This window comes from Muntiacus reevesi, chromosome 2 (assembly GCF_963930625.1).
Source record: "Muntiacus reevesi chromosome 2, mMunRee1.1, whole genome shotgun sequence".
NCBI lineage: Eukaryota > Metazoa > Chordata > Mammalia > Artiodactyla > Cervidae > Muntiacus > Muntiacus reevesi.
This window is the reverse complement of record NC_089250.1, coordinates 20,711,641-20,730,833: the sequence shown is the minus strand read 5'-3', so window position 1 is coordinate 20,730,833 and position 19,193 is coordinate 20,711,641. Positions and strand designations below refer to the sequence as shown.

The 19,193-nt window shown below is 36.5% G+C and overlaps 1 protein-coding gene across 1 annotated transcript in view; it reads right to left on the bottom strand.

The window, feature by feature from the left end:
- Positions 1–19,193, bottom strand: part of MALRD1 (MAM and LDL receptor class A domain containing 1) — a 512,511-nt gene that overhangs the window by 112,316 nt on the left and 381,002 nt on the right. Inside the window, exon 33 of the mRNA XM_065919555.1 lies at positions 10,150–10,351. Coding sequence (XP_065775627.1) covers positions 10,150–10,351 — 202 coding nt within the window. The remainder of the gene's footprint in view (positions 1–10,149; positions 10,352–19,193) is intronic.

Here is a 19,193-nt window from a genome sequence, read left to right as displayed (position 1 = left end):
TTGTTGGTCATTTCTTTCTTGTCATGAAGCCTGGAACCCAGAGAGAGAACCCAGTGGATGAGATAAATTTCTCTCTTATCTTCTCCAGATGGTGCTATACTACACTTCTTGGTCTGCCATATCTATACTGGTGTGGCCTCTTCTGTATGTACTGTTGGGCCAGGTTAAGTACTTGACTTAATTTAATGCTACTGTTCACTGATAGCTCTATTTCCATATTAACTAAATTTTATTCAATAATCAAAGAATTCCCCAAATGTTAAACTCTTGACTTCTATATTAGGGCCAATATTATTTAGTACACTCCCCTTTTAATCCATGCTTTACACTGCTTCTACTATACATTTCCCAAAAGAAGAATCCTGTTCCAAAATGATTCTCCAATATCTGACACTATGAAGTCCACTGTCCTTATAAGATAAAGGCCTACTGTCCTGTGGTTATTCAGTGATTTAACTTCTGGTTCAGCCTCACCAGTGCGCTCCCATTAAGCCTAAAATTGCAGAGGAAATAGTGACTCTCTTTCAGTTATTACTGTATTGTACTCTGCAAATTATGACTGTATTTTACTCTTTGACTATTTCAATTATGACTGTATTGTACTCTTTGGGCTTCCCTAGTGGCTCAGATGGTAAAGAATCCACCTGCAATGCGGGATACCTGGGTTCAATTCCTGAGTTGGGGAGATTCCATGGAGAGGGAAATAGCAACCAACTCCAATATTCTTGCCTGGAGAATCCCATGGAAAGAGGAGCCTGGTGGGCTACAGCTCATGGGGTCACAAAGAGTCAGACACTATTGAATTACTAAGCACAATACTCTTTATCAGTTGAGATGGGGCAGAGAAGAGAATGCTGTTGTCATCCTATTTCACTTATAGGAATTATGAGAGGGTGTCTTGGCATCAATCAATTATCACATCTTTGTCTCAGTGTAGAAAGTTTGAGATGGAGAGTGGAAGGTTGTTTCTTTAACACACTCTACAAATACACACAATTGAAGGAAATCTAAGAGTCTCAGGCAATCTGTCTGTGAGGGAACATTGCTGAATTTCATACACACTTTGGGGACTTTCTATATGTCTCAAGAAAGTCAAAGAAGAGAGGCAGATACAAAGATGAAGATATGGAGGTGGGCAGTACAGACAACCACTCAGGAGTTAATTAAATATGGTGGTCTTTTAGAGATCTCCCAGCTGTACTGCCGTGACTGCCTCTGTGATCCAAGAGAAAGTGGTGGGGACAGCCCATAACTTTTAGTTAACAGGGCCTTGGCTCTAAATACAAAGACAAATACATCCAGCTATATTTAACTTACTATTAACTTTTGAGGAATAGGAATGAATAGCTTTCCCTAAAGTTTAGTGTTCTATATGACTGAATTACTATTAATTTTAAAACCATATAATTTGAAGACTAATTTCTGCCTTTCTAATAAAATCATTTAACATGTACAGCTATATACCTGAAACTAATACAACATTGTAAAATAAAATTTTAAAAGTTAAAAATACACTTTAAGTCAAAAAGAACTAGTAGAAATAATACTTCATTTGTTGCTTAATGATAAACAAAAATTGATTTATTGGGAAGATTAAAAAATGATTATTTTAAAGTGTGTTGGATTTTTTTGCTCCATATGGAATTCTATAGGAGGCATGTCTATTTAACATATGTTAATTGCATTTTAATCAGAAACAGCAGAAAGGGCAAAATGCAAGGTCTGGATATTTTAGAACTTTAACTGACTTCTTATCAATTATATCCATCCAAAAGAGAAGACCAACTATGGGTCTACTATTCCTTCATACCTTTTTTTTTTAATAAAAAATTGCTTATTTCTCTAACCTCAAATTTTTTATTTTGAGGAAGTTCATATTAGTGAAAATGGTAACTCATATATGTAAACCCATTTATTTACTCTTTGTTAAGACAAGAAAGTTGTTTTTTATTTTCTATTTTCCTATTTAAAAGAGTGGTCAGTCTTTTCTGAGTAAAATGTTCTTACATGCCAGTAAGATGCTATCAGAAAAACGGCCATTCTGTTGAAGTCACTTGTTTTCAATGAAAAGAAAAAAAGCTTTTCTTAAAATAGATTTTTTAGTGAATGAGTGTCACTTTCTTATTCTATTTCTTAGGCAACAGACAAACAACCTTGTTTTCATAGATCTGAACGTTTTCCAGAGAACAACATATGTGTTCCAGGAATTAGGAAACCTATAATAGAAACAGATTTTAATAGCCCAGGAGAACTAAACAGGCCCAGATTGACCTTGGCTATTGAAAAACTCCCAGAATCCCTCAGATACACTTGGCTTGGTAAAACATTTGGCCTGCTGAGTATTTCCAAGTAAAAAGAAAAGAGTCAGCAAAGGTTATGATCGTTTTCAAACTGACTGTAAAGTAGAGAAATAACAATCTCCATATTTTATTTTAAATATACATATATTTATATACTATGGTACAAAATACATATGATTATGTGGTAAACATCATTTTTCACATAAGAGCATTCACCTTTAAGACAGAGTGTTGGGACAGTGAAGTGTGGTTTATTGTTATGCTCAATATGAGGCACTTGTCAAATCCAGACTAATGGAGTACAGTTTCTACTGGGACTGATTTTTCCATGGTTGTCATTTGGATTTCTTCCCCCTAATTCAACAAAATTCCTTCCAGTCTGACGATCAGCAGGAAATCAAATAAGAACCACCTCATAGTGCAACAGACAAGCTCCTCCAAATGTAGTTAAGAAGGAATCCAGATCTACTCCTATAAGTCGGCTTGGTATTAGCTTTTAATGTCATTTTTCTGGTTCCTGTGTTTTACCCTTATAATCTAAAGTCCTTTCCAGGAATAAAGAGGAATTATTCTATCATTTGACAGACTGCGAGGACTTCACAACCCACAGTAACAGATTTAAAACCTAATAATATTCTATAAACCAGTAAGTGAATCAGAATGGACAGACAATAATTTTCCTTCAGCTTTTTGTACATTCATCACTGTTCCTTTAAAGATTAGACCCATAAATGATTCATGGAATCAGTATTACAAAAAGGACCCATGTATTAAAACTATGCTTTAAATTATTTATCTACAGTTGCCATGATACCATGCCTGATATAAAATGGATATCTACTGTATACCATATACTTTTTTCAAATTTATATTTTTATCCATCAACCTAAAATTAAAGATCACTTACACTCAACAAAATTTTCTTTAAAAAATAAGATAAATGGAAATTTTTCAATGTAGAGGAACTAAAAGTGACAAAAAACAAGCTACACATATCACAAAATACTATGTAAGATATATTACAGGAGAGCTGCAAACTTAAGGCTAAGACAATCTGGAACAGAGCTTAGCTTCCTGCTGGGAATATCAAGGATAAATTCAAGGATAATAAGATGACTTTTGTTCTGCCCTAGAAGGTGAAAAAGGATTTTAACAAGAGGAGATAAAGGACAGGGCATTCCCAGCCTGAGAAGTGGTAAGATTAAAGTCAATGAGATGAGAGGAGAGAATATAGGAGAATATTGGACAAGACTAGAGAAAGGCAAGAGGCCCTGTTTTAAGGGATCATTTTAGAACCAGAATCACAGAGCTAAGCCATGAGCTGCAATAAAGAATAAGCAGTGTATTTAGCAGGCAACTGAGAGTCTCTAAGTATTTTTCTTCTTCTCTGTAGCTGGTCTGAATTACTATATTTTAATTAGTCTCAGTTTTATTTCCTCTCTCACCACTGGCATATAGATAGATAATTTATTGTCTCTGGTCAACCATTTAAATTGAACCATACAGTTACAGAATATTCAGGCTTGATTATGAATTTTTTTAAAGAAGTAGAGGAATGGTGATCGTCCAGATGATGGATGATGTGGAAATTAGAAATGAAAGAGTAACAGGTCAGCTCTGAAGGAAGTATTCATAGGCAGTGGAATTAGGCAGTTTTACCCACTGGTGTAGTCAGTTTTACTCACTTTCTGCTCATTTTTCTGTCTTAGACTCTTAGTTTTACATTTAACTTTTGAAGTAATCTAATATTCTTTCAATAAACTTATTTTTTGCCTTTAAGTTAGGCTAAGTCATATACTGTTGCTTGCAATTAAAAAAAATCTTTCTGTTACTATGGTGAGTAAGAAAAATGCAAGAAATACTTTTCTGGAACTTACACTATAGTAGGGACTAGAAGATTAAGTTGATAATTATGAGTGAGTAAATTAGACAAATCGGGTATGCAGCCATAAGAGAGATTCTGATGAGTCATAAGAAGCCCTTGAACCAGAGTTTGAGCAATAAAAGGGAACTGGGGTTGGGGGTTGGGGGGGGGTAAGAAAGCAAAGTCTATAGAATATGCTGCCTGAGGTATGCTTGAAATAAGCAAATGGAGGAGAAAAATGCTGGTTTCAAAGTGAATATTTGAGGAAAAAATAAAGGCACTAAAAAATTGATAACACTCTTTATGGTTATTCATAACCAAGAGGTTTTGGGGCTTTGAAAATAACAACTGATACAAATGCTATAAATATCCTTATGATAGGGTAAGTTTTCACTAGCAATATTCTGGATTCATTATGCAAAATAAATATGCCCCTTCTTTGCCCTGACTTTGCACTCCAAGATATCTGGCTCTAGGTGAGTGATCACACCATCGTGGTTATCTGGCTCATGGAAATCTTTTTTGTATAGTTCTTCTGTGTATTCTTGCCACCTCTTCTTAATATCTTCTTCTGCCTCTGTTGGGTCCATACCATTTCTGCCCTTTATTGTGCCCATCTTTGCATGAATGTTCCCTTGGTATCTCTAATTTTCTTTAAGAGATCTCTAGTCTTTCCCATTCTACTGCTTTCCTTTATTTCTTTGCATTGATCACTGAGGAAGGCTTTCTTAGCTCTCCAAGCTATTCTTTGGAACTCTGCATTCAAATGGGTATATCTTTCCTTTTCTCCTTTGCCTTTTGCTTCTCTTCTTTTCTCAGCTATTTGTAAGGCTTCCTCAGACAACTATTTTGCCTTTTTGGTGGAGTGCAAGGTCAAGTGGGACTTAGGAAGCAACACCATGAACAAAGGTTGGAGGTGATGGAATTCCAACTGAGCTATTTCAAATCCTAAAAGATGATGCTATTAAAGTGCTGCACTCAATACGCCAGCAAATTTGGAAAACTCAGCAGTGGCCACAGGAAGAGAAAAGGTCAGTTTCATTCCAATCCCCAAGAAAGGCAATGCCAAAGAATGTTCAAACTACCACACAACTGCATTCATCTTACACACTAGCAAAGTAATGCTCAAAATTATGCAAGCTAGGATTCAATAGTACGTGAACCGTGAACTTCCAGATGTTCCAGCTAGATTTAGAAAAGGCAGAGGAACCAGAGATCAAACTGCCAACATCTGTTGTATCATCAAAAAAGCAAGAGAGTTCCAGAAAAACATCTACTTCTGCTTTCTTAACTATGCTAAAGCCTTTGATTGTGTGGATCACAACAAACTGCGGATAATTCTTAAAGAGATGGGAATATCAGACCACCTTACCGCATCCTGAGAAATCTGTATGTAGGTCAAGAAGCAACAGTTAGAACTGGACATGGAACAATGGACTTGTTCCAAATTGGAAAGCAGTATATCAAGGCTGTATATTGTCACCCTGCTTATTTAACTTCCATGTAGAGCACATCATGCAAAATGCCAGGCTGGATGAAGCACAAACTAGAATCAAGACTGCAGGCAGAATATCAATAACCTCAGATATGCAGATGACACCACACTTATGGCAGAAAGCAAAGAGGAACTAAAGAGCCTCTTGATGAAAGTGAAAGAGGAGAGTGAAAAAACTGGCCTAAAACTCAACATCCAAAAAACTAAGATCATGGCATCTGGTCCCATCACTTCATGACAAATAGATGGGAAAACAATGGAAACAGCGGGAGGCTTTATTTTCTTGGGCTCCAAATTTACTGCAGATGGTGACTGCAGCCAGGAAATTAAAAGATGCTTGTTCCTTTGAATAAAAACTGTGACTAATCTAGACAGCATATTAAAAAGCAGGGACATTACTTTGCCAACAAAGGTCTTTATAGTCAAAACCATTGTTTTCCCAGTAGTCAAGGATGGATGTAAGAGTTGGACCATAAAGAAAGCTGAGGACTGAAGAATTGTTGCTTTCGAACTGTGGTGTTGGAGAAGACTCTTGAGAGTACCTTGGACAGCAAGGAGATCAAACCAGTCAGTCCTAAAGGAAATTAGTCTTAAATATTCATTGGAAGGACTGATGTGAAGCTAAAGTTCCAATAATTTGGCCACATGATGCAAAGTCCTGACTCATTAGAAAAGACGCTGATGCTGGGAAATTACGAAGGCAGGAGGAGAAAGGGATGACAGAGGACAAGATAGTTGGATGGCATCACCAGCTCAATGGACATGAGTTTGAGTAAGCTCCAGGCATTGGTGATGGACAGGGCAGCCTGGTGTGCTACAGTCTATGGGTTCGCAAAGAGTCAGATACAATAGCAAGTCAACTGAACTGATTCTTTGCCCTGGACCACAGTTGTGGTCTTCACTCCTGTGTGGTGTTGGTAGGAAGCGAACACCATTAACTGTGAGGATCCTTCCTCTGATGTGTGTGTAGAGCAGCCTATGTAAAGAAAAAGAGGGCATGCTTTTCTTCTTAAACCCACCAACCTGCAGTGATGTCATACTGGTAAATTAAAATTAACCATGCTGCAGAATCGACGCCAAGGAAATAGGAAAATGCTACACACGGGGCTTTTTTTCCTCTTGAGAACTAGTTTACCAGCACACCACTGAATATTTTTCAGGAATATTCATTGATGGTTCAGTAAACTACTCCTCTATGCCTAATACTGCCTTCAAGTCAAATGAAATTGTCTCAGAACCATAGTTTAGAGCTAAGAGAGTTTCAATTACATTTACTACTATTTTAAGCTTCCAAGGATGCATTGCTATCCCAATATGTCCTTAGATATTAAGCTTCTGGAGAGCTGGCAATAATATTATAGGCACATATGTCTTTCAATCTACATTCAGGGCAGCACACAATAGATGCACAGCAAACTTTAGTTACATGGGATTCCCTGTTAGCTCAGCTTGTAAAGAATCTGCCTGCAATGCAGGAGACCTCAGTTTGATTCCTGGGTCAGGAAGATCCCCTGGAGAAGGGAACGGCTACCCACTCCAGTATTCTGCCCAGGAAAATTCAATGGACTGTATGGTCCATGAGGTCACAAAGAATTGGATGCAACAGAGCAACTTTCCCTTCTCTTTTGGTTAAATGAAGGGCAAACTTACTCAAGTTTATAAACACAGCAAGTAATGAGAAGTCTTCTATGTCTTTCCACAATGACGTTTCTGTTCTAACTCCTATACCCTCTAAACTTCCTCATCATTCTCTCTGGACTCTCTTCTTTTCTAGATCATTCTCTATCCCTTCCTTCTGCTTTCCTGATCCTCTTTTACAAATCCTGTCCCATATGATCATAAGAGAGTAGACTTAAAAGAGAGAGAAGACACTGTATATCCCTGATGATATAACATGATGTAAGGAGTTTAAATTTCTTTTGAAGTTATATGAGAGTTTGCTGATACAGTCATGATTTAGACTCATGTCTCCAAATTTTTAGTAAAATTGTTCTTTCTGCCTCTCAACATAGTCACACAGAGTACATTGGACAAATCACACAGCTCTGTCTGTCGCTGTCTCTTTCCTTTTTCCAAAACAAGGTTAGAGAATAAGACTGGAGGCAGAGGTCACTGGTGGTAGTGAAGAGGGGTATCATATAAATTCAGCTGATAACTTTTACTTTATTCATCTTTTCATTTGACATATTCATTGTTTATTCATAGGGCATGTGTATTGAGTATCTCCTATATAACAGGACTCTTCTAGGCATGTGGAATACATCACTGCAGAACATATAAATGATGAAGATGATGAAAACAGACAAATATTTCCATTTTTAAATAATTTGCATTCAAGAGAATATACCAGTCCTGGAAATGCTCCAGAGTAATACTCTCTGTTCACATCCAGAGAAGGGAAAAAAAGAAGAAAAATCTCTATTCAAGAATGAGGTGAGAGCTACTGTCATTTAGCAGTGATAATATAAACAAGGAGAACTTGTGGGTGCCTATTCCCCATGAATTCCTTATGAATTTCATTATTTTGTTTGGCATCTTGCTAGTTGCTGTCATTTTATATTTACCAAGTCAAGTTAAAAGGGATGCCCCGGGATAATATTTCTTTTTTTTGGAATTGCATTCACTCCCCGAAGATCTAATTTCTTTCAATTTAACGACAACAGCAACAACAAAAAATGTAGCTGGAAAGATTGTTCAAAAAGAAGAACTAAAAATGCCCAAAGTTAGTGGAAGGAAGTAAATACCAAAGATTAGAGCAGAAATAAATGAAATAGAGACTAAAAGCACAAAAGGAAAGATCAGTGAAATCAAGAGCTGGTTCTTTGAAATGATACACAAAATGACAAATCTTTAGCTAGACTCAGCAAGGAAAAGAGAGGACTCATAAAATCATATATGAAAGAGGGGATGGTATAACTGATAACACAGAAAAAAAAGATAATAAGAAACTACTGCATACAATTATACTCAAATAAATTGGACAATCTAGAAGAAACGGATTGATTCTCAGAAACACAACCTTCCAAGACTGGTTCAGGAAGAAATAGAAAATCTGAGCTGATGGTTGCTAGCAAAGAGATTGAATCAGTAATTAAAAATCTTTCAACACACCAAAGTCCAGCATAAGAAGGCTTCACAGGTGAGTTCTACAAAACATTCAAATAAGAACTAATATCAGTACTTGCCAAACTCTTCCAAAAACACAAGAGGAGAGAACACTTTCAAACTCATTCTGTGAGGTTCAGAATTATATACATAAACAAAATAAGGACACCACAAGGAAAGAAAAGTATAAGTCAATATTCCTGATGAAGATGAATGAAAAATCTTCCATGAAATATTAGCAAACCAAATTAAACAACAACTTAAAAAGATTGTATGTCATGATCAGCTGGGATATCTTCTAGAGGTGGAAGGATGACTGAAAATCTGAAAGTCAGTCATTATGATACACCATATTAACAGAATAAAAGATAAAAATCATATGATCATCTCCATAAAAGCATAAAAAGCATTTGGTAAAATCAACATCCATTTTTCGATAAGAACTTTCCCAAAGAAGATATAGAAGAAATGTACATCAACATAGTAAAGTCCATAGAGGACAAACCCACAGCTGATGTTATACCTAATGATGAAAAGATAAACACTTTACCTCCAAAAAGATCCAGAACAAGACAAGGATGCCCACTTTGTCTACTTTTATTCAATATAATATTGAAGTCTTAGCCACAGCAATCGGCGTGGCGGGGGGGTAGTAAACGGCATCCACATTGGAATGGAAGAAGTAAAACTGTTATTATTTGCAGGTAATGTGGTAGTATACATAGAAAACCCTGTAGACTTCACCAAAAAATTCCCTGTTGGAGATAATAAATAAATGCAGCAAAGTTGCAACATACAAAATTAATGGACAGTTTGAAAGGCAATGACCCTGCTCTCTAATGTTGATAAAGTGAAGGATTTATATGAGGACAAATAGCCACTTAAGTGGAAGCCTCTTAAACTTCAGAAACTCAGATTTTTGTTAAAGGAATGATTTCTTAGAAAAGGAGTTAATGACAAGACTTTTTTTCCTTTATGTAATAGAATAAGAGTTGTAGACTGTAACGTAGAAACAGAAGGGGAAAAGTTAATCTGGATGGAAAAGACAGGTGAACAGAAGAGTCTTTGTGCAGTTGCTGTGACCCTTTGGAAGTTAAAAATATATATATAGACAACAAAACTATATTGAGAAAACTAAATTTTCACTGAGTTTCTTAAAGAACTTTAGTCAAAACTACTTTGTTGCCTAGAGGGCATGGAAATTTCATGATAAAGTTTCATGGAGAGAAAAACTTTACCTCCAGCTGTGTATACTGCTCTTTCTACAATGTATAAGTAAGACTGGACATGAAAAGAAATGCAATTCCTCAGAAATTCCCAATTCTTTTTTATTTAGATATCTAAAACAATTTTTGTACAGCCCATTTTCAGAAGGAATTGCTTACCTCCAAATACACATTCCGGGGTAAAAGAGATGTCATCAAGGGCGATAAAGATGTTCTCTTCTCCACTCAAATCAGCTTCAAATGCCACTTTAAATGGACTATTGCTCGAGAGAGGAACATGTCCGTACATCCAACCAGTTCGTTTATTGCCAATGATTGACCACATGAGGATGTTTAATCCAGATTCGTCAACAGTATACACCTAACAATAGGGAAGAAAACAAACAAAAAAAATCAACTCTTTGTGGTTTAGGTATTAGAGGAACACAGACATCCAGATTGCCAATGAAAGAATGGAGTCTGGCAATGTGACGAGACAATAACAATACTTTATATATATATTTAAGCATGGATGCCTATGGATGTTATATTTTCTTTGGTGAATCAGACCTTTGTTTAGTTTTGTCATATTGATTTCTGTGTATCAACTTAGATATGGCCCCAAAGTGTAACTATTTCAAGTCTCTAAAAAGCTGGAGGAGGCGTGCAACCAGAATTTTTCACCACTTAAAAAAAACAAAACAAAAAACCATGGAACAACAGACTGGTTACAAACCAGGAAAGGAATACTTCAAGGCTGTATATTGTCACCCTGCTTATTTAGCTTATATGCAGAGTACATCATGAGAAATGCTGGACTGGATGAAGCACAAGCTGCAATCAAGATTACTGAGAGAAATATCAGTAACCTCAGATATGCAGATGACACCATCCTTATGGCAGAAAACAAAAAACTAAAGAGCCTCTTGATGTAAGTGAAAGAGGAGAATGAAAAAGTTGACCTAAAACTCAACATTCAGAAAAATAAGATCATGGTATCTGGTCCCATCACTTCATGGCAAATAGATGGGAAAATAGTGGAAACAGTGACAGATTTTATTTTGGGGGGCTCCAAAATCACTGCAGATGGTGGTGGCAGCCATGAAATTAAAAGAAGCTTGCTCCTTGGAAGAAAAGCTATGACCAACCTAGACAGCATACTAAAAAGCAGAGCCATTACTTTGCCAACAAAGGTCCATCTAGTCAAAGCTGTGGCTTTTCCGTAGTCTTGTATGGATGTGAATGTTGGATTACAAAGAAAGCCGAGTGCTGAAGAATTGATGCTTTTGAACTGTGGTGTTGGAGAAGATTCTTGAGAGTCCCTTGGGTTGCATGGAGATCCAACCAGTCCATCCTAAAGGAAATCAGTCCTGAATATTCATTGGAAGGACTGATGCTGAAGCTGAAACTCCAATACTTTGGCCATCTGATGTGAAGAACTGACTCACTGGAAAAGACCCTGATGCTGGGAATGATTGAGGTAGGAAGAGAAGGGGACAACAGAGGATGAGATGGTTGGATGGCATCACCGACTCAACTGACATGAGTCTGAGTAAGCTCTGGGAGTTGGTGATGGACAGGGAGGCCTGGTGTGCTGCAGTCCATAGGGTCGCAAACAATAGGACACAACTGAGTGACTGAAATGAACTGAACTACAACATTAACTTCACACTCCTTGAAAGAGACAGACTATTTAGGAGTAATCAGAATTAAAGTGCCTCTTAATAGCAGAAAAACCTATGTAGCATTCAAAGTTAGCCTGATACCTCCAAGTTTTTATTTAATCCCAATTAGTAATATCACTGTACAGACTACCTTCAAAATGCCTTCAAAGCATCTTCCCTCCAAATGAAGGAAGTTTTAGACTGTAAAACTACAAACAGGAAAAAAAAATGGAATTATTATTTGATTTACTTTTTTAGTGTATTTTGAAGAATTGTAAATATTTGGAAAAATGGTTTCTGGTTCTGATGGCTAACTGAAAACATGCATTTATCTATACACCTCAAAAATGTTTCCATCCCCAGAAACACTGGAAAATTAGGAGCACATCTACCAATGTACAAAAAGAGTAAGTTCTTTTTGGAAGTTTTAAATTAAATGGAAACTGTTGGTTGAAATTACATAAACAAAACTGAGGAATTTGCAAACATCCACAGGTGAAAAAAACCCAAAATTGACTGCTCCCAGCAGAATTCTGGAATAACTGTAAGAGATGGACAGCATAGAGAAGAATCTATGCATGTGTCACCAGCTTATAATTAACCAAAGAATTCCATGAAAAGCCCAGTCAGTCATTCTGTTAGGAGTTACTGGTGCAGACTTGCATACCCAAGACACACAGGTTGGGTATATACTGTTGGAGAAAGTGTTTTGTTATGGCGGCCATGAGCAGAGCAAACTAATGAACACATTAAACAAAAAGAATTCAATATAGTGGATGGCACAGGGATTAATATTGAGGGTAGGAGGAGAAGTGGGCCACAGAGGATAAGATGGTTGGGTGGATTATCAACTCAATGGACATGACTTCGAGCAAACGCTGAGAGATAGTGAAGGACGGGGAAACCTGGCGTGCTGCAGTCCATGGTGTCGCAAAGAGTCAGACATGACTGAGCGACTGAACAACAATAGGGATTAATAAAGAGTAGTGAGCAAAGATCATGCTCTTTGATAATTATCATTGATAATTATATACTGATGATGTCTAAGGAATTTTAAAGAATGCAATTGCCAGGAAAGTAGATGACATTTACAACATGCATATAACTTTAGTAAGTCATAGAGCTATATGAAAGGGTTAGTTTAGGTCAATAAAATTTTGCCAAATGTCTTTTTTTATTTGAAGGATAGGTAGTTTAAAGTATGCAATTAATTTTCAACAAAATTGGATGAATATTTTAAAGAGATTTACCAAAAATTAAGTGTCCACTTTACAGAAGAATATAGCAATTAGAATATAGAAACACAGGGAATAAGAAGAAGTAAAGGAAGTACAATCAATCTAAATGAAGACAGGGCTAACCGGGTAAATAATGAAACAGACAAACAAAAAGACAAATAGAAAATGTACACAAAAAATGGTTTGTATAGATGCGAAAGAACTGCACTGATTTATAAAATTTTAGATTACAGAAAAAAAAAATTCCAGCCATAAGCTGTTTATAATGGATGTTCAGTTCAGTTCAGTCACTCAGTTGTGTCCAACTCTTTGTGAAACCGTGGACTGCAGCACACCAGGCTTCCCTATCCATCACAAACTCCCAGAGCTTGCTCAAACTCATGTCTATTGGGTCAGTGATGCCATCCAACCATCTCATCCTCTGTCGTCCCCTTCTCCTCCTGCCTTCTATCTTTCCCAGCAGCAGGGTCTTTTCAAATGAGTCAGTTCTTCGCATCAGTGACCAAAGTATTGGAGTTTCAGCTTCAGCATCAGTCCTTCCAATGAACACCCAGGACTGACCTTCTTTAGGGTGGACTGGTTGGATCTCCTTGCAGTCCAAGGGACTCTCAAGAGTCTTCTCCAACACCACAGTTCAAAAGCATCAATTCTTCAGCACTCAGCTTTCTTTACAGTCCAACTCTCACATCCATACATGACTACTGGAAAAACCATAGCTTTGATTAGATGGACCTTTGTTGGCAAAGTAATGGCTCTGCTTTTTAGTATGCTGTCTAGGTTGGTCACAACTTTTCTTCCAAGGAGCAAGCGTCTTTTAATTTCATGGCTGCTGCCACCATCTGCAGTGATTTTGGAGCCCTCCCAAAATAGTCGCTCACTGTTTCCATTGTTGGGATGTGTAAGATGTTAAAGAATTTATTTTTAAAGTGGCAAGGATGTAAATATTATAAACAAACAAAATAAGATTTCAGGAATGTATAAAGGGGGGGATACTTAAAATTGATAAACATTTTAATTCCTCCAGCACATATAACTGTCTTGAATCTTCATGCATTCCACCATATGGCTTTGAAATAAAGAAGCTGAGACCAATAAAAATGGAAAACCAAATTGAGACTTTATACTGGAGGAAAAATGTCTTTCTTAAATTGTCAAATTAAGTCAATAACAGTGAGTAAGTTTGTAGCGGATCATGATTTATCTCTGTGTTTCTATCATCTCTGTGTATCTATCTATCTTTGTTTCAACTAAGAAGCAATCATTCTCTTACACATCTATAGAAAATTTACAAAGGTATACATAAATTTAATAATGATGACGAAAGCATGTCTAATCAACAAAGGGAGGGAATAGTATTGAATCAATGGTGTTGGAATAACCAACTTACTATCTGAAAAGAAAATCATGAGTTTCTCACTTCTCACCACACATACACAAAAACAATTATGACTGTATTAATCAGTTAGATCTGAAAATCAAAATTATGTGATAACAAACAAGTGAGAATATTTTGCTATTTTACGACAGGAAAAGGGATCCTAAACAGAGAATTGAAGCCAAAATCTATCAGGAAAATAGACCGACAAATTTCACAAAATAAAAATGGGAAAAAAAAGTTGCTTTAACTATGAATATATTAAGTGTTTTTCTCTTTTTAAAAAGTAATATTCAGCTTGGGACCCAGACTTTAAAGCAGAGCTGACTTTTGGTTCTTTCTCAAGGTGACTTTGCACCTAACTTGCTTTTAGGCAGGTGTAAGAAATATCTTCTTTTGCAAATTCCCATGTCTCTATCCTAAAACTGTGACTTGATTTTAATTTTTAGCAGCATAACTCTTCAACTTGAGGTCACTTTTCTTTTCCTGCTTTTATTATATTCTAAAGGGAAAGTCTAATTTGAAGGTCATATTCGATTAGCTCCTTCTCCTGAGTGTCAACCTTTGCATTTCATGGAGTGCCTTCTCAGCCTGCTAATTTATACTTTAATAGAAACTAATAGCAAAGTTTTTTCCATCCTGAGATTTATTTTCCTATTATATACAATAAAAGATAACAGCACGTGGCAGCACTGTTTCCTCTGTCCGCACTATTGAAGTATCTCTGCCATCAAGGTTTGTGCACCCACCTTTGCTAAGCTGTTAACATAAGCCCATGATTCTCAGTACACAACGTGATGGATGAAACATTCTGTTGGACACACTCTCCTATGGGCACACTCCCCATCACAGCATCCTCAGTGTCACACAAAGTGCTCAGCAAAATGCCTGGCACACCAGGTACAACCTTACCTTTCTTGCCTTCTATTCAGTAAGACCTGTTAGAAGAAATATAGGACACTGATACAAGGAGAATCTTGAAGCTATACTCAAAAAGGGAAGAAATCACACTGAAAAATACTTGGGTTCATTTTAACTACTGTTCTTGTGTATTACCTGTGTCCCATTTTACAAATGACTGACACACCAGCATGTGTACATGTTGAGAATTACTGCCTTAGTACATGACTACATTTTTGCTAAAATAGTATGAAATGCTCAAATGAAGGGTATTATCTAGAGTTTGATAAGTCTGTTTAGAGGGCAGAAATTTGCTATGTCTGCTCATCTACACAGACTTCCTACCTTTTATGCCTGGGGATATTTGCATGTATCATTGTTTCCTCTGTTAAACATTCTCTGAGGTTATTATCAAAAGCTGCCTTTGATAAGCAGTATGCCACTAGTTGTAGATATAAGGACTATGAGGTTCAGCATGTAACAGGAATGAGAGTAAACTTGTTAGTCTGGGATGGTTAAAATGTGTTTAAAAAAAGAATAAAATTATAGACAAAATGCTGATAATGTCTCTCAACAACTTTTGTAATAACATATCATAAAAATGCATTTTAAAATTAAGCATTAATAATAAAGAAAAGGACTAAACAGAAAATCTGATGTGTAAATTGCCTTAAGCATGTGCCATACAAACTAGAACCTATTTAATTTTGAATGCATGGTTCTATAAATATAAGTACATATTAAATTTTTTTGAATATATATTTTCCTTCCTGAAACTTAGCATTTTTATCATTTCTCCTTTTACTCAACGTATCACTGGAAGAATTTCTATAGCACTAGTGACAATTAAGAAATGGGCCAGGTCCTTGTCTCTGTGGTAACATCACATGGTAATAATCAGACTTGGGGCAAGTCATTAATGCAGGTTATCAATTTGTAAGTTATAACTTCATTGAACTAAGTGTAATCTAGTGTCCTGATTTGTGTGTGAATATAAATCTAAAATGGGCTTCCCTGGTCGCTCAGACAGTAAAGTATCTGCCTGCAATGCCAGGTTCAATCCTTGGGTTGGGAAGATACCCTGGATAAGGAAATGGCACCCACTCCAGTACTTTTGCTTGGAAAATCCCACTGACAGAGGAGCCTGGTTGGCTATCATCCATGGGGTCGCAAAGAGTCAGACATGACTGAGTGACTTTACTTACTTACTTACTTAAATCTAAAATACATTTTCCTTTATTACTAGGAACTGTTTATATACAATATTTTATTAATTCATTATTCAATTATTTCTGATCATATTATTATATATGGTGATAAGGGTAGTTGCCAATTGATGTATCAGATGTCTTTTCTAGAATACCTCAAAATACCTGGCCCTCAATGATTCATTGTGCGTCACCCCTAGAGGGCCCAAGGTTGTTTTGCATTTAAGAAACAAGGCTGAATTGAAATGAGACTCTTTTCTTTTTTGGCCACACGGCTTGAAAGATCTTAGTTCCCTTACCAGGGATTGAACCCGGGCCCTTGACAGTGAGAGCACAAAGCCCTACACTGGACTTCCAGGTAATTCCCTAAATGTCTTATTCTGAAGTTTGGAAGTCTGGAAACAACACAGGGAACATAAAGAATTTCCTCTTGCATTGTCTGAGAGACGGGGCCCCTGAAAGGGCCAATTCTTCTAATAGGACAGATATAGATCAGATAACAAATGTAAGAGGACTCTGAAACTGACCAGAAAGGGTTTTGAAAAGTTTGACAAAAAGGATGTAGTCTTGGTGGCTCTTGTTCTTGAGCAGCTCATTCAAAAGTTAACCATCAAAAGCAACAGAACAAAAGGATTAAATGTTATGTCACTGGGGCAATTACAGAAAAAAGGAATATTGATAGCACCCCCGCCAATACCAAACACACTATACATTTAGGGTGCCAAGTTTAGGAGGATGATTTAAATAACTGCTACACCAATTTTGTTTTTGTTTTTTCTTCTCTGTTACATTGGTTGTTGTTGTTCAGTCGTTAAGCCATGTCCAACTCTTTGTGACCCCATGAACTGCGGTACACCAGGCTTCCTTGTCCTTCACTATTTCACAGAGGATGCTTAAACTCATGTCCATTGAAGTGATGCCATCCAATGGTCTCATCCTCTGAAGCCCCCTTCTCCTCTTGCCTTCAATCTTTCCCAGCATCAGAGTCTTTTCAAATGAGTTGGCTGGCTCTTCACATCAGGTGGCCAAAGTACTGGAGCTTCAGTTTCTGCATTAGTCCTTCCAATGAATATCCAGGGTTGACTTCCTTTAGTATAGACTGGTTTGACCTCTTTGCTGTCCAAGGGACTCTCAAGAGTCTTCTCCAGCACCACAGTTTGAAAGCATCAATTCTTTGGTGCTCAGGCTTCTTTAAGATCCAACTCTCACAGTTGTACGTGACTACTGGGAAAACCATAGCTTTAACTATACAGACCTTTTATGGCAAAGTGACATCACTGCTTTTTAATATGCTGTCTAGGTTGGTCATAGCTTTTCTTCCAAGGAGCAAGTGTCTTTTAATTTCATGGCTGCAGTCACCATCCACAGTGGTTTTGGAGCCCAAGAAAGTAAAATCTGTCACTGTTTTCACTTTTTCCCCATCTATTTGCCATGAAGTGATGGGATCAGATGCCATGATCTTCATCTTTAGAATTGTTAAGTTTTAAGCCAGCTTTTTCACACTCCTCTTTTATCTTTGTCAAATTACATTAGGAATTCAAACCAAATTTATATTGAAAACCACAATATCCAGAATATAAAACAGGTAAAGTATCTTTTAAAGACCAGATTTCAATAATTATTGGAGAGAATAAAGATGATTTTGAGCAATAAAGTATGGAAAATAAAATATGCTGTAAAAACCCATCTAGAGCTAGGAGGCAGTAAAGCATGCTAATTAAAAGCATAGGCTGGAGCCAGTGGGTGTGGGAATATCATGGCCTGCCATCTCTAAAAAAGCACTGTGACCTTGAACAAATTCCTGAAGCTTTTTCTATCTCATTTTACTCAACTGTTAAAGTGTAGATAATGCCATTATGTTCCTCCCTGGATGGTTGAGGATTAGATCAATGTAAAGGATTTCAGAGTATAGCATATAGTAACCATCTTACATCATTCTCAGTTTTTTTTTCCCACTGCTCTTAGTATTTTTCTAATCATCGCATTAAAACAAAACAAAGCAAAATTCACAAGCACAAGGCCATGGCAATAATAGCTTCCTGAACAGACTTACATGTTGAATTCCATACATTTTAGCAGAAATCATTTAGCTCTAAAAGTCAACTTTATTTTTTTTAAGATTTTTTTTTTATGTGGACAATTTTTAAAGTCTTTATCAAATTCAGTTCAATATTGCTTCTGTTGTTTATGTTTTTTGGTTACTTGGTGATGAGGAATGTGAAATCTTAGCTCCTCAACTGGAAGGTGGTTTTACAAAACCACCAGACTGCCTAAAACTCAACTTTAAAATAAAAACCACTTCAACCTGGTAGGTTAACTGTTCTGATATATGAACAATAAGCTTCTGGAAAGCCTCTTTAGATATATTAACTCATCTGTTATCACTGAAAGAAGTTTTAGGAAATAGTTCATTTTTCCCCCTTTAACAAAGAAGCACTTTTATAAATTACAAAGAGCATTTTGAAAAGTATTAATTACAGAAGTTCACTTCCTTTTTGTGTCTTTAAAAAATGAGTCTGGAGTAATAAAGGGCTATTAGTTATTTGTAGGGAAATTCTCTTCTTCTGTGCCAAACTTTACCTCTTTTCATAGACATTATATTAATCTACCTGAGTTAGCATTAAATATCAGGACAAGTCAGAAGATAGGAGCTGAACTACTGAAACTAAATAATCTCATGGGAAATTAATTTGGTTTCACTTAGGGCTTTTTTGGCAATATGTATCAGAAAATGACCAGTACCATTTTAAAGAGTGCTTTTAATTTTATATGTAGTTAGGTAATTCAAAGAAGGAAACTGACCTAGAAAATAAAGTATGTATTAGCATTGCTCCATAAA